The 25,036-nt window shown below is 46.2% G+C and overlaps 1 protein-coding gene across 19 annotated transcripts in view; it reads left to right on the forward strand.

The window, feature by feature from the left end:
• Window positions 1–25,036, forward strand: part of ANK3 (ankyrin 3) — a 1,906,984-nt gene that overhangs the window by 278,339 nt on the left and 1,603,609 nt on the right. For all 19 annotated transcript variants that reach the window (XM_085608804.1, XM_085608807.1, XM_085608799.1 and 16 more), the window contains exon 3: window positions 24,248–24,286. In XM_085608804.1, the coding sequence (XP_085464930.1) occupies window positions 24,248–24,286 (39 nt within the window). The remainder of the gene's footprint in view (window positions 1–24,247; window positions 24,287–25,036) is intronic.

The following is a 25,036-nucleotide window of genomic DNA, read 5'->3' on the forward strand; positions in this document are numbered from 1 at the left end:
CAGCCCAACCAGCCCAAGAAACGCTCCACGTGGTCCGACTGCCCCCCGGCCCAAAATTCCCCGGGGGTGGCAGGCCTCCCGCTGGTCGTCCGCCCCCCCCCAAAACCCCATTGGGCCCAACCTGGGGGGCAGCACAGACCAGACCACAACACATTTCTTGGTGTGAAAAAGGCCGCTTTATTGGAATCAGGTGCACCTTATATCCAAAATCCCTTGGCCTGTGGCGTACAAAACTACGCCTCACTAAATATCGTCTTCCTACCTTACCCCCACCCCCTCCCCTAACATGTTCCCCCCCCTGCAACAATTATAAACAACTTGCCATTCCTAACTTCTCTACACCTACCTAACTGGGTAAACTTCGTATGTTCTTTTCATAACTGTAACCATCCCACCTTATCACAAATGCCCTAGGAAAACGCCACTCGAAGGGCGTCCCTGACAACCTTTGACCCCCCCCTAGGAATCCTGACACTTCGGGTATCTGTGCACCCCTATTGCCTTGTCCAATGCCTCCTTTAGCTGTACTATGTACAATTCCATTCCATAGCGGGACAAATGAACCCCATCCTCTCTAAAGAAGTATACTGCCGCATAGCGCAGTTCCGGGTGTTCCATACTCCCAAAACGCTCCTTGTCGCAAAAGATTCGCATATCCCTATTGATCTTTCTATGCGCCCTATCTATGGCCGCAGGACACTCCGCCCCCCTCCACATTCTCCGAGCTATAAATTCCGACCACTGCTGCCGAATCTCCATCTAATCCCGCTTCATTTGCTTCAAGAACGCCAAGCCCTTGCATTGCACCAAGTCGTTCTCGCCTATATTAATGATTAAGACATCCGGACAAATCCCCCCCCTAACCACCTGATTCAATGTCAGAAATAGCTCATGCCACCTCATGCCCCCCTTTCCCTGCCAATGACAACTGGAAAGCCTAGGATCCAGTCCTAAATTCAGATTGCTGTGCCTATCCCATTCCGAGTGCTCCACTCGCTTCACAAAAGAATGTCCTACGATGAGGATTGACAATCCTGCCACGTCCGGCCCCGCCAGTGCACCTGAAAAGACACATGTAAAACAAGGGAAACCCACATTACGCCTCCTCCTCCATCCCGCAACCCCTCAATCTGATGTACGTCTTGAAGCAATCCGACTTCCATCGCCCCAGGCGCATGAGCTCCTCCCTCCCCCACCCATTCCGTGCTGCGTCCGTCGCCGCCCCATGCGAAAAGAATGCATCCCAAAACTTCTGAGATCCTCACCCATGGCTTGCAAAGCGTGCCGTAGCACCCATACCAGCTGCGCCGCTGTCACCCTTCCTCCGTCGGCCCGGTGGAAAACCTCCCCGGCCACTGCCCTCCCCCTGCTTGCCAACCTCTCCCCCGACAACGCGGGGCACACCTCTCGTTCAACTACCGGTCCCAGGACCACCCACTTACCCACGTCCCTCTTGTCGTTCTTGAAAAGCCCCGAAATACATCCACGACATCAGTGTGGAAAACAACAGGACCTCCTCCCGATTGCGGCAGATATTTGGCATGAGCCGTATCAAGCCGCCGAGAATACCCCCTATGATGGGACGGCACTGAGGTGCCCTGCCTCCCCTCTCTCGCACCCATCCCTCCAATAACCGCGCGCCCAATTCGCCTGCCGACGGTGCGTAGCCCCACAACATCTTCCCCATAAATGCTATGGCTGACAATTTACCGGCAATAGTCACCTTCGACCTCCCCTGTCCATCATTGCCAAAATAAACTGCACCACCTGTTCGCTCCTCACCCAATGATTGTCGTGCCTGACTGCCCTGCTATCCAAACCTCCCGCCATGCCTGCTCGTACGCCTTCCATGTGGAAGCGGCCACGGACCCTCTTACCAGTTGCATGACCCTCTCTCTCCTACTGACCACAGCCCCGCTGGCACCGGCGTCTTGCACTCGTCTGCCTCCGTGGCTAACCCATCGAACCTCTGCCACTGTGAACGAGACAAAGCATCCGCAATGTCATTGTCCACCCCTGGCACATGACGTGCTTGAAACAAAATGTCATGCTCCAAACATTGCAGTACAAAAACCCTCAACAGCTTGAGCACCTGGGGATCCCGAGCCGACTGTCGATTCACGACGTGCACTACCACCATGTTATCCACCTTGAAAATCACCATTTTGTGTGCGATCTCCTGCGCCCACACCGTCGCTGCCACCACCAGGGGAAACGGTTCCAAAAACGCAATGCTCCTCCCCCCGTTCTGCCAGGCTAGCAGCCAGGTCTCCGCGCACCACCTCCCCTGCCAGTACAGCCCAAAACCACCCACCCCTGCCGCATGCGAAGCGATGGTCACTTCCCATTCCCACTCCTCCGGGGGAGCCATGGGGATACCATTGAAGCGCTCCAAAAAAGCCCGCCACATACGCAGGTCCTCCCTCGTGCCTGCTGACAATCGCAAATGGTGGTGCGGTAAGGTCAAACCAGACAAGGACAACCCCAAACGCCTGCAAAACGTGCGTCCCGCCCGCACCACTCGGCACGCAAAGTTCAAATGGCCCAAAAGAACCTACACCTCCCGCACTGTCACTTTTTATTTCCCCAACATAGTGTCAACCAACACCAGCATATGCATCTTCTTGTCCCCCGGCAAGCGTGCTTCCATGGCCACCGAGTCCAACTCTATTCCCAAAAATGACAGCACCATGCTGGGACCTTGTGTCTTCTCTGGTGCCAGGGGCACACCCAGGTAGCCCATGAGCTCTGTAAAACTGTCCAGCTGTTGCTGGCAGTCAGCCGAACCGGGCAGTCCCACCAGGATGAAGTCATCCGGGTAGTGCGTCACCGTCTCATGACCCGTGCACCACGAAAAGGCCCACTGCAAAAAGGTGCTGAAACGTTCAAACAACGCGCACGATATTGAACACCCCATGGGCAACGCTTTGTCTACAAAAATGGAGCCCTCGAACTGTATCCCTAGCAGTTTGTAATCTTCCGGGTGCACTGGTAACAGCCGGAAAGCCGACTTGATGTCACACTTTGCCATGAGGGCGCCCGACCCCACTGTTGCCACAAAACGCCGCGCCACATCTACTGATGAGTAAGATATCGACGATAGTTCGGCCACAATGTAATCATTGACCGACACCCCTTCTGGCCATGAAAGATGTTGGATCAGTCGATATTGGCCAGGCTCCTTTTTCGGCACCACAGCTATGGGGGAGACGATCAGGTCCCGAATAGGGCCCCCCCGAAAGGGGCCTGCCATCCGCCACTCCTGCACTTCCTTGCCCAGTTTCTCCCGAACCACCGCCTTATGCATCTGGGCAGATTTCACATTCTCGGCCCACCGGGCGATCCGCGGACCTTCGTACCCCAGCCGGAAACCCTCCCGAAACCCCTGTCGTAACTGCCCGCGTCTTCGTTCCATGGATAAGACGCCAAGAAAGTTTCCAGCCTGTCCTGTTTAACTGGTGTATGAGCCCTTTCCCAAAGCCCCTTGTCCTCCCCTACCACCCCTGCCCCCGGACTGTTGCCCTATCAGTGCGGACTGCTGCCCCAGGCTGCCCCCTGTCCCCCAGTAGTGCACAACCGGGTGGCACTTTGCGCATTTAGAACATTTGTGGCGGAACTTGCAGTATTGCCGCGCGCAAGCTCCCTTGTTGCAATCCCAACACGCTCCCACATTGGCCCCTCTCCGTACTCTCTCCCTGACCCCCCCCGGGTGGGACGGGCTGGAAAGGGGCGAGGTGCAAGCGGTAAGCTGCTGGCGGTGTAAATCGTTTTCCCGAACTTTGCCCCGCCCATAGTCTGCTGGTAGAGATCCGAATCGATCTCCCCCCATTTCGCCTCCTGGTCCCAGGCCAAACGTGCTTGAAACTCCTCGTCATAATGCGACCAAGCGTAGCGCCCTTACGTAACCTGCGCCCGCCTGATCACGTCCATGTATTTAAACAGCGCAACGGACCTTTCCGGGTACTTATCACAGTACACACTTGCAAAGATCAAGAAGCCCGCCGGCCAATTCTTTATGTTCAAGGGCACCCTGGGCCGCCGAGCCAGCTCCAGCTCTTCCTCCTTAGACCCCTCCTTTGCTGTCAGCTCACGATGCAGGAGCTTCAATATGTCCACGTACTCCCCTTTCCAGATCTTTTCTTTGGTGGCCAATGACAAATGCGCCCCCAAAGGCTTTGCAATGCCCATATACGGAGGCTTGCGCACCGGTACCTCCTTACCCTTGGCGGATGTCCCCCCAGCCCCCTTGTCTCCCGTGGCCCCTGTCCCGTCTGTACCTGCGCCGTGCGGCCCCACCCCCATGTTCCTCACATACGTTCCCTTTTTTAATCGCACCCCCCAATCTTCCCCCCTCGCATCCGTGCCTACCGATATCCCAACCTGTGGGGTGTCACCTGACCCTTTTCCCACTCCCTGCCGTGTGTTACCTGGCGTCAAGGTCGGTGTCCGCACCAGATCCCGCCGCCTAACCAGTTGAGCAGGATGGGCCGTCACTTTATCTGCCTTGATTCTCTGGGGCAGCAATAAACTAGCACAAGCATTATTCGCCCCCCCCCCCATCCTGACCCTCCCGTATCTCCGGCTCCTCCACGCTCTCCTCATCATAACCCAAAATTGACGGGCCGCCCTCCTCGGACTCCAGCCCTGTTGGCACGTGTTCTTGCCATAGGCTGCCCTCTACGGGCTCCAGCCTGCTCAACCCCGCCCGCTCCCTACATGTTCGCAGCAGTTCTCCCAAGTCCACACTCCCACTCCTTCGCCCTGTGTGCCGCTCCTCGTGGGCCCGATCCGGACTGTCGAAACTCTGACCCCGTCCCCCAGTGGCCACATCAACCCTGCGGGTTGAGGCTGGCGGGACCTTACCGCCCCGCCTCCTGTATGGCGTGACCGCCAGGTCCCTCGTGGGAGCGCGACCGCCCGCATGAGGCGGAGCCGGCCCATCCCCTCGGTGGATTGGAGCCGCATGAAGCTCTCCCGAGCACCTCGCCACGCCTACCTGTCGGAAGAGAGAAGTGGTGTCCAACATGCCAGGGTTAAACCTATCCCCCGAACCACCGCACCCCCCAGCGTCCCCCCCCCCAAACCCCCCTCCCACCCCCGCCCGAGAGGAATGTCCCCCGCGCCATGACGGTGTAGACCTCCATCCCCCTGGCGCCCCACCCCTACTCAAGCTGCCCCACCCCATCCGCCCCCACTCTCCCCCCGTCGCTCCAAGCCAATGACTCCAACTCCCGCCGGACCGCGCTGACCCCTTGCGACCCCCACGCTGCCCCTGCACCTCTACCCGCATCCCACTCACTCGCCCTTTTGCCCCCGCTCCCCCGCATCCAGCCCACCTCGCCCCAGCCCCCCACCATCCTCCCCTGCCACCCCCTGCCTCTGAAGCGGGCATGGAACCCCAACTCGGTCGCTCCCCGCCCCCCTTGTGTCGCCCCCCACACGTCGCCCAGGAAGCCTCCCCCCGGCCCTTGTGGGTACTCCGTCCACCTCCTTCCTACTGGGCCCCCCTCCCCCGGTGGCCCGGCCTGTAACCCCCCGGTCCTGCCCCCCTCCCCTGACCCCACACCACCCCGAGCCTACTGCATCCCGTCGATTGGGCTCCCCACCCGAGTTCCCCCTGCCCCCTCCCCTCCTCCTCGCTCTCTATCAGTAGCGGTGACACCGCCCCGCTGGTCCCCGGGGCGGGGGCGTCCCCTCCGCTGTCCTGCCTTTGCCCTGTGGCAGCTCCCCCGCCCCTCTCTGGCCCTGCCCACGCTAACCACTTTTTCCCCCACTTGCCCTCGCTCCCCCCGCTGTCCCTGCACAACCCTAGCCTCCACAGCCCCTCCCGCTCCTTCCTGGAAGGCGAACATGAGCCTCTGTGCTTGCCCCCGCTTCCCAGCCCGTGGGCGCTTCACCGGCATGGCCGCGAGCACCACGCGGCCGCGCCCCCCGCCTCCGCCGGGGTGCGCTTCTGCGCCCACGGCAGGTCGCAGGCGAGCACTGCTGTCGCTACACCACTCGCGGCACGCCTGGGGGGCCTCACCTTTACGTCGGGCCGCAACATATCCAAGCGGCCAGCGTCTTCGAGCAGTCTCAGCGCCTCCAGGACGCACGGGTCGTCCCACTGTGCCATCACCGAACGCCTCTATACACACCGTGTAAGGTAATCGAGACACGCAGTATCACGGAATCCACCACGGGAGAATGTTGACTTATACGCGCACTCCGCTATCAAGCTACTCTGCCGCCACACCAAAGCCCCGAACCTAAAAACACAAAACCAGAGCCTCTCCCTAGCCGGCTGTCGTGTCACGACCACCAAAATGGTGGCTCGCGACACGAAATGGCCGGCGTTAAACCCCTCCAGCCCAAAAACCGCCCAACCCCAGCTCAACCAGCCCATGAAACGCTCCACATGGTCCGACTGCCCTCCGGCCCAAAATTCCCCGGGGGTGGCAGGCCTCCCGCAGATCGGCCCCCCCCCCAAAACCCCATTATAAGATCAGAGGCACGATTGTTCTCTCGCTCCGTAAAATGTGAAGAGAGGCGTATATCTGCATTTTTAAATACGCATTTTTTATTTTTATGTGGGGCCTGTGCTTGTTTCTGTCGCAATTCCAAACGAAATAGCGCAGATTGCAAGATGAAAGTGTTGTGAATCATCTTGCACTTTTAAACAAGCGTTTGCAATGCAATAGGTCTCGCATTTGCAAGAGTGTAAAGCTTTTGGCATTGTAAATGACAATGCCGTTTATTTATATGTTTTGATAATTAACACATAAATAAAAGGCACTCTCATTTACAATGCTAATAACAAACTCTTGTACAGGCGAGACCTTGGCCTCCATTGCCAGGGTTGCTTGGAAAGTGAAAGCGCGCATGGCGCCTTCAATATTGCAGGAAAGCATGTTGTGCCTGCAGTGGGAGAAACTCATTAAAGAAAATAGTGCTTACAGACTAAATAAGACATACCGTGTCACAACAGAAGTAAAGGGCCAGTCCTCATGGAAGGTTACAAATGAAGACAAGGTGGCCCTAAGAAGGGACCAAAAAGCCTATTAACGAATCAGAAGCCAGCTTTTACGAAGGACAATGACACAAGCCAATGACAAATATGGGCGGGGCTTCAAGTCCATACTCTAATACAGCATACCTCGCAGAGCAGCTCATGCACTGCCCAGGCTCAACCTAAAAAGTTCTTTTAGTGAGGGCAAATGGTGTTTGTTTAAAAAAATATATATATACATGACTACCTGTTCAACCTTTTTCAAAATAAAAAAGTTTGCCTTTTTATGGTGGTTGCATCATAAGCTTGCATCTGTTTTTTTAGGTTGAACCTACAGCGCTTGTGCTGCAGGATGATCTGTTGTATATTCTCTGTGGGGTTTGACACCTCCCACCGCTTTGCGTTGGCTTTTGGCTGTGTCCTTCAAAAATCTTAGCCTACAAATGTCTAATGGTGCATGTCCCACCTTTGGTCTCAAGTTTATGCTCATGGAGTATTTCCGCAGGAGCTAGCAGCGGCACGCATGGCTATGGCTGCTTCAGCGAACACACATTTTTCTTTGACAGCTCTTCACTCCATGCAAAAGTATTTGTCTGTCCGGCACACCAGCGATAGTGTTTTAAGACTGTTAGGTTCTGGCCGTAACATTTTTTTTTTACATGTCTTTGCAATGCGTCCACCCAATGGGAGATGCTGCAGAGTACCACCACCATACCTTTGGTTCAACAAGGTCAAGACACCTTGTTGAAAAAATACATTTTTGATGAGATCGGAAGGTAGAGGGGGCCCTCATGGAGCATGTGGACTGATGGATGGAGTAGCCTTTCATTCGGAAGTGGGGCTCCATGTTTTCGACCAGGGCAGCTGCCCACATTGCCCATGCCTCGCGCTCCAGCCCTTGAACAGGCATTGTGATCGATGGCACGGTGGGGCCTGAAATACAGTCCAGCACCATGCTACTGTGGGTTTGTTTTAGCTTTCTTCCCCTTACAAATTCCATATTTCAAGTAGGTGGGGACATTAAAATCCCCCCCCCCATTTTTGTTTCTAAACACCTAATTTGTTCCCGCTTGATGTCATGTTTGTTGCTCCTTTCCACAGAAGGGAGCTCCTCTTGCCGCCTTTTCGACTCAAACGAGGCTGCTCCTCTGTCTCGTTTCTTTATCTCCTTTGGAGACCAGAAGACCATTAGATTATTTTGTGCCACCCCTTGCCTACCTTTGACTGCTATACAGCCCAGGGTAAGTAGTTCATTTCTGTTTTTTGTTTCTTCCATCAATAACCTAAGTTTGTTAATTCTTTTCCTATATCCAACAGTTCTCCATTTTGCCTCTCTTAATCAAAATAATCGAAAAGGTGTAAAATATTAATTTGGAAAATACTTTTGGAATGTCCAATGCCACTTTGACGTGTGTCCTGCGTCCTCTCTCCTTAAAGTGTGCACACTGCCAACCTTATTACGTTCCCCTCAACCTTCTGAGTCTAAAAGGAAGTGAGATGGAGTTGTTTTGTAGGGGGAACCCATTGAAATGAGTGACGATGAATACCTTTTTGCAGCATAGGGCGGTTTTATTAAAGAGTGATCCCTTTAAAGTGTATGGGAGGCATTCTGCTGGACTACAGGTTTAAAAATGAATCTGCTGAGGATTACACTCTCCAAAAGAGGCTGAGTTGAGAGGTATGCTTTCAGGGACTTCGCGTGAAAGTGAAATTGAGGATGTGGTTTGGGGAAAGTAGAGCAATGAGCTGAAAATAATTAGATTTACATTGTTCAGCCCTATGTGATGTGATGTCAATGTAGATAGTTCCCAGGTTGTCCCTCTTCAGATTAGTAGACCAACCAATTCTGTTTTTTTGAAAAACAGCCTTTACAATGCTGTATTTATCACTGAATGCCTTTGTCACACATCTTTCACCACAGTGCTTTAACCATGCATTGCCTTTACCACACATGCCTTACAACAAAATGGTAAGTATATATCAGTTAAGTGTATGTGTGTATGTATATATACAAGGTGTGCTTGCATAATAAAATCTACTAAGCACCAAGTTGGGTCCATTCTCGCTTTTTCCAGCAGCTCAGCAAGGAGAAGTAGAGCGAGCGTTCTGCTGGTATATATATATATATATATATACATTATGTACTGGCAGTCGCCAGTAGGTAGTTATAGTTAGAACCTAGTTTCCAAAGGAAAAGCATTTTTTGACTCGCCTATAACTTTGGCGTTGTTTGACCAATCTTCATAAAAAAAATTCAAAGCAGTGTCAAAGTAGGTCTGGTTGTCATGGAAATTTTGGGGGTGATCGGTGCAGTGGGGACCGAGAAATAGGGGCATGAAAAAAGGGTGCATCCATAATGTTATTGCCCATGGGAACACTTTGTCAAACATACAGCCCGAACCGCTTGACGAAATTACACCAAATTTGGCAAAAAGGTAGATGTTGTTATGCAGATTGGCACCAAATAGCAAAAAGTACAATCTGTCCAGTAGGTTTTGAGAAATTTAGGCTGAAAATTATAGCTGTATCTCTGGCTGTGGATATTTCGTGATGGTTTCGCGATTAATCGCAGGTGCACGCACCAACAGGAATGTTCTGATTGGCTGTACGCAACCTGAACAGAAAGTTGCGGTCATCATTTTATTGTCTGTACACCCATTCACATACCCATTCAAATACTCATGCACCCACTCACATACCCATTCAGGTACTCATGCACCCACTCACATACCCATTAAGGTACTCATGCACCAACTTACAGACTCACTTGGAAATTGATGCACCCATGTACAGACCCTCTCAGAGACTCCGGCACCTAAGTAGAGACCCACTCATAGACTCATGCGTACAGTCTCATACCCACTTAGAGACTCTTATACCCACTCACAGACCCACCTGGGCACTCATGCACCCACTCACAGACACACAAGTACTCATGCACCCACTTACATATTTAACACGGAGAGTCATGCACCCATGTACAGACTTACTCAGAGACTCACGCACCCACTTACAGATCCACACACACACACTTAAGTATGTCCTCACAGACCCCCTGAGACACTCATACACCCACTCACATATACTCTCATACACCCATTTACACACCCATCCAGTCACTCAGACACTCAGTCACAGACCCTCTCAGAGACTTATGGACTCAGTCACTCACTCATACAGTCACCTACTCACAAACTCACTCAGATATACATGCACCACTCACTCACTCACCTAGTCAAGGCTTATGCATCCACTCACAGACGCACCCAGACACTTGCCCTCCCAGTCACAGACCCTTTCAGACACTCATGCATGCACCCATTCTCTCACCCACTCAGAGAGGTATGGTCTTACAGACCTATTGAGACACTCGTACACCCATTCACAGATCCACTTATACACCCATTCATGGACCTAGTCAGACACACACACACCCATACAGTCACTCACACAGCTAATCATAGACCCACTCACAGACGTATACACCCAGTCAGTTATACACTCAGACTCATGTACCCACTCAGTCTCACTCAGAGACTCACGCACCCACGAACAGAACAGCTCAGACACTCACGCTGCCAGTCATAGACCCACTGAGAGACTCGTGCACTAACTCACAGACCCACTCAGACATTCAAGCACCCACTCACTCTCCCACTCAGACACCAACTTAGACACTTATGTAACCACTCACAGATCCAGTCAGACAGTGATGTACTTGCTTCCAAAGGCACTCATGCATCTACTCACAGATTGAGTGAGAGACTTACACAGCCACGCACAGACCATTGTGACACTGATGCACCCACTCATAGATCTACTGAGACAATCAGTAAAATACATTTGCTGATCACAGATTCTCCACAGTAAATGCGATATTGTTGTGCTGACTCAAAAAATTGTTAAACATAAAACCAGCTATTAATGTACTCTCTGATAAACACATACCAAATCAAAAAAATTAGTGGTGTATAATATTAATACAATATGCAATAGTCAATTATAGAAAGAAAATACGAATATTTTATAGGCTCACTTAAAATATAGACGTTACAATTAAGAAATGGAATTTTAAAAAAGCTTTGAAATTCACTGAAAAACCAAAGCTTACAGGGATGTTATATTTAGAAATGATCATTTAAAAAACCTTGGAAATTCACTGAAAAAAGAAAGGTTACAGAGCAGCTTTAGTTAGGCTTTCATTTCATTCATGCAAAACCAGAGACGTTTAGCAGTTATAGTTAGCTTAGCTAACTATAACTCGTGCCCCCACAATGCACTGCTTATCACCTCACATATTACATCACTCATGAGATGGTCAGTGACGTCACTGATGACATTTCAAATGACATCCACAGAATCTCTTACGTACCCACTCACACCCCAATATAACCTTTCAAACACCCGCTCCAACTTCCGTACCTCCATTCTCAAAACCATTGACACACCCTTACCAGTACCTACACACCCACTCACTGATTCATTGGTGTAAACACACATCCACTCAGTTACCAACTCACTCACTAATACAGCCACTGATATATCCACACATACAGCCATACAGCCTCTCACTCAGTCAGTCAATCATAGAGCTACCCACTCACCCACTCACTCACCTATAGAGTCAATAAGACAGCCATTTACTCACCTATACAGTTATACGCACAGACACTCACTCATACAAATAATAACACATAATCACTCACCCATACAGTCACTATCACAATCCCTCTCACACATACAGTCACTCATATACTCGAACACTCAACTATACTGTCTTTTACATATCCACTTAATCACCTAAATACCACTGACACCTCCATTCACTAACCGACACAGCCATACACACATTCAGTCACTTTTAAAGCCCTTCTCTTACACACTCACTAACCCACACACCCACTGACTCATTCATGCAGGCACTCACACACCCTTTCACCCTATGCACACACCCTTTCACCCACCCACACAGACCCTCATACACCCATAGAGGTACTCAGACAACCAATCACCCATACACCCACTCATGTACCTACTCCCCAACCCATACAGCCACCTAGACACCATCTGACAGACTGATAGACAGTCAGATAACCTAGTCATTGACTCATACATTCACCGAGACACCTATTCACTCACTCATCAGACGCACCTACTGAATCATCAATACAGGCACTCAAACACCCACTGATTCATCAATACACCTTAGTATATATATTTAGCAGTCATAAACATTTTAAAAAGACAGTTGTGGGTGATGTCATCAGTAATGTCATTTGAGCACATTGAGCAGGGACCTTGTGCTTACTTGGCATATGGTACAGAGCACTTGAGAGTATCACACAGCAAAAATATGCAATGTAAAGTAAAGGAACATGTTATGGAATATGTGAATGTATTGTTGAAATATTATGAGCAATGTTGATTACAAAAGGCAATAAAATATGTTAAAAATAAATAAATAAATCAGTGATGTAATTTGAGATGCCATCAGTGATGTCACTGACCATGTCATGAGTGATGTAATATGTAAAGTGATAATCAGTGCATAGTGGGGGCGCAAGTTATAGTTAGCTTAGCTAAATAGAACTGTTGAATTTCTCTGGTTTTGTATGAGCGAAATGTCAGCCTAACTAACTATGATGCCACCATAAACTTTGTTTTTTTAGTGAATGTATATATATGTATGTGTGTGTGTATATATGTGTGTATATATATATATATTCACTGAAAAAACCATAGGTTTCACACATGTTATAGTTAGCGGAAAATTTACTGATAAAAAACCAATGAAATTCCCCCGTTATAGTTAGTGCAGGCAACTATAACTCACGCGACCGCAATCCTCTGCTGATGCTAATACTGTATTTAGACACTTATTTGCCCATGTCTTCTTCCATACATTTTTAGCTATACATATATTACAAATATTTTTTTTTCATAAAGACACATATGTCATCAGCAGAAGATTGCGGTCGCGTGAGTTATAGTTGCCTGCACTAACTATAACGGGGGAATTTCATTGGTTTTTTATCAGTAAAATTTCCGCTAACTATAACATGTGTGAAACCTATGGTTTTTTCAGTGAATTTGCAAGGTTTTTTAAATGCTAATTCCTAACTATAACGTGTGTGAAACCTATGGTTTTTTCAGTGAATTTGTACGTTTTTTTAAATGCGAAGTTACTTTACGCCATTCGTGGCGTGCGCGCCCACTTAACGCAGTTCGTTCCATGCGCGCACGGTGCGCTTCGCGCACCGTGCGCGCACAGTGAGCACACGGTGCGCTTCGCGCACCGCGCACCCACTTTACGCAGTTAGTGCCGTGCACGCACGGTGGGCACGCGGTGCGCTACGCGCACCGCGTGCCCACGTTACGCACCGTGCGCACATGGAGGACATAATATGCGCTTCCTTGTGATAGGTAATCTGTTAAATTTAATTTGTAAGTGATGACAATAATATGCCATGCACAGAGTGTTTTTTTTTTTTATGAAAATTTTTAGCGTAAGCGCACCGTACGCGTACGGTAAGCGTAATCGGCAAAATTTTCAAAAAATAAAAATTTACCGTTTTTGGCCTTGGGGGATCTTTGAGGACTCAACTAACATGGCTATGTGCATGGGCGCTGTCTAAACAGCCCCTTTATATGTTTTTTGCCTTTGTTTACAGCCCCCCCCTCAGAGTGCGAGAGAGAAAATGGCGGCTGCCGCTTCCTGGTTTCGACCGATTCGAATGTTTACTTAGATGTAACAGCCAATCAGAATCGCGCTCGCGCACGCCACCGTACGCGTACGGTAAGCTTACGGTAAGCGTACCGTAAGCTGGCTCAGATATATATATTGATTTAAAGGCTATTTTCTCAGAATCTACTGAACAGATTTACACCAAACCTACAAAAGGCACTTCCTTGACCTGAGGACTACCTCTCTGCCAAATTTCTAGTAATTCTGTTCAGCCGTTCGGGCTGTAGCCCTGTCTAAAGGTCCTATGGAAAAATGCATGGGAAAAACGCGTTTTGGGACCCCCTTTTATCTCAGCCCCCGCTTGACGAATCCCCCCGAGACTTTCAGGGTAGGAGCGGAGCGCCCCACCTATTTTGAGAAATTCGCGAGGATTCGTCGACCGGCGCCAAAGTTATTCAAAATAGAATGTTGCGGATTTCCTATGGAAACAGGGTCCTAACTATAACTACCTACTGGCGACCGCCAGTAGGTAATATATATATATATATATATATATATATATATATAGTAGATAGTTATAGTTAGGTTAGTTAACTTTGACGCCGGTTGACGAATCCTCGCGAAATTTTCAAAACTAATGGGGCGCTCTGCTCAGCTCCTACCTTGAAAGTCTCGGGGTGATTCGTCAAGCGGGGGCTAAGAAAAAAGGGGGGTCCCAAAACGCGTTTTCCCATAGGACCTTTAGTCGAAGGTACAGCCCGAACGGCTGAACAGAATCACTTGAAATTTGGCAAAGAGGTAGTCCTCAGGTCAGGCATGTGCCTTTTGCATATATGGTGTCAATGTGTTCAGTAGTTCCTGAGAAAATTGCTGTTAAAAGTACATAAATATCTATAGCCGCGCACCGTGCGCGCACGGTGCGCACACCATAACGTGCGCGAGCGTAATTCTGATTGGTGGTTACATGTCAGTCAACATTCGAATCGGTCGAAATCAGGAAGTGTCGGCCGCCATTTTGTGTGTTGTGTGTGTGACAGGGAAAAAGAAAGGTGGAGAACGTGAAAAGGGGGCAGGGTAGAGAGTTCCTGACTCCCTAGCCTTTGTCAGGGGGTCCCTGAAGGATTTCAAAAAATTGTGGGATGCGCGCGGGGTGCGCGCACGGCAGAAAAAAATCATTAAAAAAAATAGAATTAAAAATCAAGTGCAAGTGTTTAGATGTTGGTTGGCTCTAAAAAGAGCCGTTGTGTTAATTGAGGAACAGAGGAACAAAAAAAAACAAAAGTTATGGGGTGGGGCATGTGTGCTGCTGTATCTTGGTCTCTATTAGGTTAATGCTGGTGTCACCATAAGAGAGAACAGCATTGCACATATTGCACCGTATATGAACCCTCTGGAACAGAGGGTGGATATCCAGAGGTCGAGAAGAAGGTGAAGCTGCGGCCGCAGATGAAGTGCTCGGCTGAGCTGCTGGCTGAGCTGCTGGAAGGCTCTCTCTTGCAGCTCGAGTACACTCCCGAGCATAAACCACAGGATGTACTCCACTAAAGTGCCTTAACATAGAGTAGAAACTAAAAGAGTATTTTTTTTAGGATCTCCTCTTGATAAGACCACTCCACAAATAGTGCAGGTGATTTTAGGAGCATTCACCTTCTTCTGGCCCTCTGGAAAAGTAAAATATTTCCAAACAAATGAGTCTTTTTGTTTCCTCTGTCTTGGTGGCACAAAGCTCTCCTCCTCACTCCCAGAAGATGACTGCTGCTCTGCCATTTTCAAGTACTGGAGTACTGGAAAAGCTGCTCAGCTCCTTCTCCCAGGGAATCAGAAGAAATAATCAGGGGAGTGGGTGTGGTGTTGGAAGATTCTGGAACTGAAACTACTATGAACCAATGAAAAGTGTTATTTCGTAATCACATGACTTGCCGTGCGCGCACGGAGCGCGCACGCATGCCCGTACGGAGAACGCGCGCATGCGCGTACGGAGCACGCGCGAGTGTGCGCATGCGCGTACGGAGCGTGCACGCATGCGCGTACGGAGCACGCGCGCATGCGCATATGGAGCACGCGCGCAGGCGTGTAAGGAGCACGCGCGCACCGAGCACGCACGACGTACGCATGCTCACACAGAGCACGTACACATGCGCACACGGAGCACGTACGCATGCGCGCACGGTGCGCGCACCGTCATAAACCCTAAAAAAAAAAAAATTACAAAAAAAAATTTAAACTGTTTATAAGTTTATAGAAGATATTAACTATGCTGTTCAACTTTATCCAAATTCAAAAAAAAAAAGAGCTGAGCCATTCCATATTACAGGATACAGTCAATATATAACTATATACAGAGGTAGCTTATTGTAAAATAAATATTTAAAAAATATAATAATACATTAATAAATTAGCATTTAAAAAGCCTTTGAAATTCACTTAAAAAAGCATAGGTTTCACACACGTTATAGTTAGAAATTAGCATTTAAAAAACCTTGCAAATTCACTGAAAAAACCATAGGTTTCACACACGTTATAGTTAGGAATTAGCATTTAAAAAACCTTTCAAATTCACTGAAAAAATAATATATTCTAACAGCAAGGAGTTCCTCCAATAAGGGAGCCATAGACCCATGCATGGTGGCTTTAACACACGGGAATGAAGCACCCGTGAATCCATCCAGCCAGAAAGGAAAAGCATTGAAGCCATATCTCGAAATTCCAATGCATCTATCTGATTTTAATCCTGCCAGGGACCCCTGATTAACTATAACTCTGGGTACCCCTTAAGTCGTTTTCAGACCACCCTTTTTAGGTCTCGGCCTGACGTAAGCTGCGCATGCGCTGCTCTGGTCATACGAGTATTAGCATTAGCAGAGGATTGCGGTCGCGTGAGTTATAGTTGCCTGCACTAACTATAACGGGGGAATTTCATTGGTTTTTTTATCAGTAAAATGTCCAGCTAACTATAACATGTGTGAAACCTATGGTTTTTTCAGTGAATATATATATATATATATATATGTAACCACTGGGTCCCGGTTACGCGGTGCTCCAAATCGAGGAGGGTCTACGTGAAGATTCCGGCTCCATTTTTGTGATTATATCGAATGTCTTATATCCTGTTTAAATTCACTACTAGGATATTTAAGAGTGTAATCTATTTTAGATTTTAGCAGGAAAGAACCAATGAGTAAACAGACTGTCTTTCAATCATACGTCAGGGTAAAGACCGTATTTCTATGTCTATTGTTTACCGTTGTCATGACGATCTTTCAAGATACCAGGTACTTAATGGCTGCTGATGGTGTTGCCTGCTGTATTGACAAAGGCGGCTTGCCGTCGAAACGCGTCGTGACCTTTTTGGTGAAATAAAAACCACCCCTTGCTTTACCCTCACGGAGTCTACGCCTGTCTTCATTCTTTGTAACAGGAATGGTCGTATATATATATATATATATATATATATATATATATATATATATATATATACATGTTATGTACATAAAAGTTTGAAAACACTAACAAAAGCAAAGCTAAAAATCCACCTAATTACAAACAGAACTGCTTTAACTTACATGAGGGCGAGACCTATTGCATTTTCAATGCTTGTTTTTAGCTATATTCACCACTAGAATCCCCACACCGCCCGCACGCATCATTGCGACTGAAAAAAAAGACCTCTGCCAAAGAGCCCTCTTGCTGGGCCCATGGGGCATTGCAGTGGCAGCCCCACGAGGTGCAAAACCCAGATGAAGCATGACACCCACATAAGGGTGTGAGGGCAACACTTCCTAATAAGGAAGGCCCCCTCACTTTACATACTCCAACCTTTCACTTTCCATAAAGGAGCATCAACCCTTTTTGTTCTTGTTCATACACCTATTAAGGAGCTTGGGTGCTGGACCTTGAACTGCTCCTTGCCCCCTCCTATTGTGATAAACAGCTTATTTTTCTAAAACGGACTAATCTTGGTAAGTGCCACATTGCAAAATACTCAGAAATACTGTATGAGCTGTTATTGCCCGACATGTATAAATTCGGGTTTTATACACTACTGTCACAAATTGATAACAAACATCCTTTCGAGAAGGCCCACCATAGCCTTTGCACGTGGCTGGAATGCTTTCAAGTTTTAGCCAGTTGTGCTGGTCCACTTAGTTGCTGGCAGAAAGCTTAAAGTAAAGTCTGACACCTTCTGTCACTCATGACTTTGCAACTAACATGCAACTAGGGTCAAGAAAGTTATGCATAAACCTTTATTGCTGCCCCAAGATGCAGCCCTTTAAAAAATGACACACATCACAAAGTAAATTTATTCCATTCTGGAATCATCGTACTTTATATATGACCATGGCGACAGCTATATTCTTTTTATTAGCTGTTCCCTGTTCAGATAAGTACTCTGCACTATTTACTGATATATACTTGTACATTTTTTTGCCTCGGTTGTATGTATGGCTTTTAAACATAGGTCTTTACTATCTTTGGATCTAGTCCAATTTATGGAATAAACTCAGTCTTTGTTTCTTTGAGTGCATCTTAACTGTATTTTAATTGGATTGTACATCTTACTCTATTTTATTTAAATTGCAACATTTATCCCTTCATTAGAGGTAAGCCAATACTTATCTCAATCAATTGTTTAGCTTGTATGACTTGTTTTATTAATAAAATGTACTTACTGGCAGCAGTTATGTTGGAGATTTTGCTGTTGGATCAGTGGTATTGATTTACAGTGAGTCTTTGCCACTTGTTCTCCCTCTGCGCGGCCTACCCACACCCAGCCAACCTCTCCCGATTCCTCAGAGGTGGTCAGAGACTCGGCTGGGCCTATGACTCAAATGAGGGTGTAGACACCTTTGGGAGTCTAGCCAATGAATTTGAGGGCACTTTGTCCATTAATCCTATTAAAGACACTTTGGTGAAGATGTTCAGCCCACACACCATAAAATATGCACGTAGCTCTGAGTGGTGGCCACAGGCAGTGTGGCAACATTTATTAAATAGTGGGTGAGAAGACCTCCTGAGAGGCAACATCGAAATTTGATGCGGACTTAGTGCCCTAGGCCACTTTGGCCTGGGGCACTTTGGCCTTTGGCATGTCAGACACCAAACCTAGACCCAGAGTTGATAACGTTCTGTTTAAATCAGTTAATAACCCAGGAAAAGGCCTAGAACGGTGCCTATAATAGTGTCGGGACCATGTCTTGGACATCTTGGGCCCTTTGGCACTCATATTGGACATGGCTGAAAAAGCACATATCAATGACTCTGAAGTAGACCTAGAGCTCGTAAGATGTTGAAGCCAAAGAGCTATCAGCATGTTGGTCAAAGCCAACGCAGGCCTGATATTCAAAAGAAAGAAGGCCATTCTTATGAGAATGAACCCTAAACTTGCTGAAAAGGCCAATAAAGAATCAGGAGGCGACCTTTGGCGGCTTTCTCTTCAGACATGACTTTAAGTCCTTGGGCAAATACGTGTCCACCCTCATGACCTTATGTTTTTGACATGTTTTTGGAACACACGTTTTTGAAAGGGCCAACAGGAGAGGATTGGCTGCCGGCCAAGGGGTTAGGAGGTCCCATTTGTATACCCAAAACCAGCACTCCCAAGGTTTGAGGGGTAATGGCAGAGGCTTCCAAACCTTATCAGGATTCTACCCGCAGAGAGGAAGATCTAGAATGAGAGGGGGAGAGCTAGATCTCAAGGGTCAGGACTCGATGGTAAGTGGAATGACTAGTGCTTGTTCTTCCCAAGTAAAGGTCGAGGGAAGGCTAAAACTTTTTGTTCACAAATGGAGAGAGGTGACAAACAATCCATGGGTTCTGGAAACTATATCGGCTGTTCAAAATAAATTTCTGGGAAACCCCTACTCAGGTTTCTCAACCCCAAGAGATTGTCTTTGACCAAGATAGAATGGAGTTGGTAGATGTGAAGGTTACTGAAATGTTGCAGAAAGTTTCAATAATAAAAGTAATAGACTCAAATGATGGGGTTGTTAGTGCTATTTTTATGATGAAAAAGAAAGACAAGGGATGGTGCCCAGTAATAAATCTAAGAGACCTAAACAAATATTTGGCTTACTCTCACTTCAAGATGGAGGGAATCCATCTGTTACAGGGTATCCTACAGGAAAAAGAATGGTTTCCAAAACTGGATTTAAAAGATAAATATTTCACAATTTCTATGGAAATGGATTTGCAGAAGTATCTCCGATTCAAATGGAAAGATGTAGTATACCAGTTTTGCTGTCTTCCCTTTCGTTTATCCTCCGCTCGATGGTGCTTATAAAAGTTCTAAGACCTGTAGTAGCCTTTTTGCGAGAGAGAGAGAGAGAGTGGAATTCTGTTAATATATCTGGACGACATTCTGTTAATGAGTCAGGTAAAAACAGAGTTACAGGAACATTTGTGTATGACAAGGGAACTTCTGGAAAACCTGGGATTCATTTTGAATGTAGTAAAATCAGTCTTGATACCGAGTTAGTCCTTGGACTTTCTGGGCTTTCCGATAGATATTCTATGAACCCAGTTACTTTGCGTCAGAAAAAGATAAAGAAAAGAGGTTAGATGTATTTTGGGAAAGGAGGTTGTAACACTCAAGGACTTAGCAAGGATAATTGCTCTCATCAATCCAAGCAATTTTTCTAGGCTCCCTGCATAGCAGAGCCCTTCAGAGGTTGAAGACAGTCGGGTTGGGAAAAATTCTATGATATGCTGATTCCATACGTTTGTCCCCGGAAGCTAAAATAGACCTGGAGTGGTGGTTGAACAGCTTAGAGAGTTGGAATGGCAAAGCTATTTTTGGAAATGTGCCAGCATTTATATTGGAGACAGATGGCAGTACTTTGGGCTGGGATGCCCGCCTGAAAAGCCTAGAAACAAAGGGAGGATGGTCAAACCGGTAGAGTTGTTTTCACTTAAATTGGTTTGAGTTGATGGCAGGGCTAAATGGTTTGAAAGTCCATTTGGCGAACAGTGTGGTGCTGATTCACGTGAACAATGTTTCAGCGGTTTCCTATATCCATCGCCTGGGAAGTTAAAAGTTAAAGCAGTTAGCAGATCTAGCAAAGGGTATGTAGTATTTCTGTTGGGAACACAAGAATATTTTGTCAGCAGATCACATTCCAGGCGAGCAAAATCAGAGGGAACATTGATATTTACGTCATCTCAGAGATTTCAGCTGTTGGCAGTTGAACCCAGAGATTTTCAGGAAAGTACAAGCTCTTTGAAGTTTAATAGAATTTGATCTTTTTTGCCAGAAGACTCACACTCCAGGTGATAAGGTATTTCAGTTGACGACCGGACCCAGAAGCTTTAGCAGTGGACGCCTTTGTACAGAATTAGTTTGTGGAGAGGGCTTATACCTTCCTGCCGTTTGTTATGATCCAGAGGGTACTTTGTAAGGTTCAGAAGGAGGGGTGTGAGTTAGCCCTAGTCACCCCCTTTTGGACTTTGGTGGTTTTGGTTCCCAGGGGCAATGGAATTTGCAGTGGAAGAACCTAGTTATATACTGGTACTTCAGGGTTTATGATTGGCCTAGATGGCAAGGAGCATCCTTTGGTAGTAGAAGGAAAGCTGAACCTTCTTGTGTGGAACTTGCCAGGGGCTCCGGCAGATTCTCTGGCCTTTCAGGAAAGGCTAAGTATTTACTGGATGAGTCATGGGCACCAGGTACGAGGAAGAGATACAAAATGTTCTGGTGAAGATAATGCTGTTGGTGCATGGAAAGGGGTCTGTATCCCATTTCGGGCTGCTGTGACAGATTTGGACAATTATCTAGCCAAACTATTTTAGGCAGGTTTATCTTACAGGACTATTAATTGCCGTAGAACAGATGTTTTGGCTGGCCATGCCCTGGCACGTGACATTGCAGTGGGAAGCGACACACTAATATGTAGAATGATGAAGGGAATAAGACTTAAGCGACCGCCTAAAGCTCGGTACGCTTTCTAATGGGACGTTATTTTAGTAGTCAAAATTTTGATTCATGGCCAGGCCATTGTTACCTCTCTTTCAGACAGATGTCCAAGAAATTGACAACTCTTCTCTGTGTAGTGTCTTTCAGAAGGGTTTCAGATGTTAATGTTTTAAAGATATGCAACAGAGTTTATTCATCAGATGGTGTACATTTTGATATCTGAAAGAGAACAAAGAGTATGTCTGGTCATGTTTTCTATCCTTCATTCTAGGATTGTCCAAAACTATGTGTGGTAAGTTGCATGAAGGTTTATGAGCATAAAATGCTAAGATTTAGACATGATGGTGACAGTCAACTATTAATATTCTATGTGAAAACACATAAAGCTGTATCTACCAGCACAATAGCTAGGTGGGTTAGAGCAATAATGAGTGAGGCGTGCATAGAGGTATCAACATTTATTACTGATTCAGCCAGAGGTGCAATGGCCAGTAAGGTATTCTGGGCTGGCGGTACTCTTTCTGAGATCTTAAGAGCAGCAGATTGGTCAAATGCCTTCACATTTGCAAATTTTTATTTGAGACCAGTGAAGAATGTAAGCAATTAAGTTATGGAAAGCTTTAAGCATGCATAATGATAGCCTCTGCTGTAGCAACGAAATGACGAATCTTTAATTAACTTGCAAAGAGATTCTTTATTTCAATTAAGACAACGGAGGCTATCGTTATCCCACCCACTTCACCCTATGTTTTTTCCGTATGAATCAGTTGAGGGAAATTAAATACAATTATGAAGAATGTAGGTTAGTCTATTTAAAAAAAAAAACTTCAAGAAGTCTTGGTATTTACATCCTACTCATAGGAGAATATTATTAATGTATCTTGTTTTCCATAGGAAACAGTTAATGATTGGACCAGACCTCGAGGGACTGTTGGGATCCTTTTCTGTTGGTTATATTGTTTCAGATGTTCCGAGTTGTTTCAAGTTCAGGTTTTTCTTCGTGTTGCAGCTTAAAAAGAGGACGATAGATGTTACCATGGCCATATATACTGTACTATGATTCCAGAATGGAATAATTTTACTTTGTGATGTGTGTATGTATGATCTTTAAAGGGCTGCATGTTGGACAGTAATAAAGATTTATGCATAATGATAGCCTCCGTTGTCTTTAATGAAATCAAGATTCTCTCTGCATGTTAATTGGAGAATCGTCCTTCCAGGACCAAATTGTCATTATGGCATTTTACAAGCCTGTGATGTGCTTGTACTGTTGTCCACTATTAGCATAGGAAAATGAATCACCACACATTGTGCTCACAGTGGCCAGATATGTGTTAATAGAACAGCCTCACAGGCATCCATCTTAAACTCCACACATATGGTTGAAGACTGAGGAAGAGAACGGACACATTTGAATGCGGTAGAAGAAGTCATTTCTGAAAAAAGGTTGTAGTTGCACAGACCTTTCTTTGTAGAGTCAGTCTTTATATCAACATTCTTAATCCAATCCACAATGGTATTTATTTAGTAAAGAATAGTTGAATAGTAGAAAATATTGAAGCACAGCCAGTATTTATAAATAACTACGGTTCAGCCGAACCCAGTTTTATTAGAAAACCGCTTATGTATTTTCAAACATTCTTCAAAAAACTATTTGTGAGTGTTTCTCAAAAAAGAAAAGAATGAATAGACCCCAGGTGGAAAGAAAAAACGAAACGAGGAAAAAACAATGAGGGAGAATGTGAACATCCACAGTTTATTGGTTGTCCTATATCAAAAGACAGCAGTTTATAGTCTATGAAATCAAGTACTGTATCAGAGTTATAGAACTCAAGTCTGTCTTTGTACGTGTCAACGGCGTTTCGACCCTTAAAAGGTCAATCTTACACCTGGGACTCTATATACCAGCCGGCCCCAGGCCATTTCAGTCCTGAAGAGACCCTTGTACTCTTTTAGAGGTGGAAACGCCGTCGACACATGTACAGAGACAGACTGGTTTCTATAACTGTGATACAATTATTATTTCCCTGTGTCCTTGATTGTACTGAATATAAACTGCTGTCTTTTGATATAGAGCAACCAATATACAGTGGATGTTCACATTCTCCTTCGCTGTTTTCCCTCCTTTCTGTAATGTGTTTTATTTGCACCTGGGGCCTAATCATTCTTTTCTTTTTTGAGAAATACTCCGAAATTGTTTTTTGAAGAAGTTTTTAAAATACATAAAGGGTTTTCTAATAAAACTCGGTTTGGCTGTGCTTCAAAATGTTCTACTATTCTTAACTAAATATCATTGTGCATTGGATTAAGAATATTGATATAAAGATTGACTCTACACTGAAAGGTCTGTGCAACTACAACCTTTTTTCAGAAATGAGTTCCATGTGAACGCTTGTTCCAAGGATCACTTGTGTTACATAGAGGCATTTTAATTTTTACCGGCATCCTTTCCTGCTATACGTTTTAGAAGACCTTTCATGCATTGCTAATCTGTTTTGTGGAACATTAATTACAATGTTTATGCCTATTTGCTTTTTTTTATTAGGTAGCTCTGGAAAATCTTTTACCGATTATGGATGGCCTGGTATGAAAACAGCAGTGTCCTTGTTAAGTGCATTGCTTATTATGTTATGTATAATCATTTACATTTTGACTTGCTTTCTAGGTCTACAGCAGAGTTCATTCACCCAGAAGTTCAACAAAGGTAGGCCCCTTTTATATTTTCATCAATATACGGACAGCCTTCTTTATTATTGTGATTTTGTTTAAAAAAAGCTCGAAGTGCACTGCTTATTAATAGAGGAAAAGCGTGTTATAATACATTTCTGTGTGGTGGAAGTGTTCCTCATATCCTTGTTTGGAGCAAGTTCTGGTGCCAGTCCTGAAATCGAACAAGAATGAACATTAGAGCATGCTTCTCATTTATTGTCACCTCGTTAGGTCTCAGGCAACCAGACAGCACAGCTGTCTGGTTTGCTAAAGACATCTTGGGGACATTCAGAAAGTTGACCTAGGAATGCAATCTGCTTGTTGCTTGGTATTGACTTTGTGGTTTGTAACTCAAGTTTTCTTGCTTTCCATTTGCTGGCTTTGTTTTAGGCTGTCCAGCTTGAGTTCGCTCCTTCGCTTGCCCAAACCTCATTTACAGAATTCTTCTAAGTGCTCCGTTTCTGTAAACAGGCTTGTAAATCTTGATCTTATCTCATCACATTTGCTGGCCATTGAAAGACTGAGGTCCAATGCCAGGCGCTGTCTTCTGAGGGCGTTTGTTTACTTTTCTTTCTCTGACTTCGAAGTGAGAGGATCTATGTGACAATCTTGCTGGATACTGGGGGTAGAAAATTGTTTTTTCCTAGCACATGACAACATTTAAATTAACTGGGTAAATATTTCGGAATACATCAGAATTAGAAACGCAAATGAAGCAAATGTTTTGTTATTTCTGAAGTGTGTT

Source organism: Triturus cristatus, chromosome 1_2 (assembly GCF_964204655.1).
Source record: "Triturus cristatus chromosome 1_2, aTriCri1.1, whole genome shotgun sequence".
In the NCBI taxonomy this organism is placed as follows: Eukaryota; Metazoa; Chordata; class Amphibia; order Caudata; family Salamandridae; genus Triturus; species Triturus cristatus.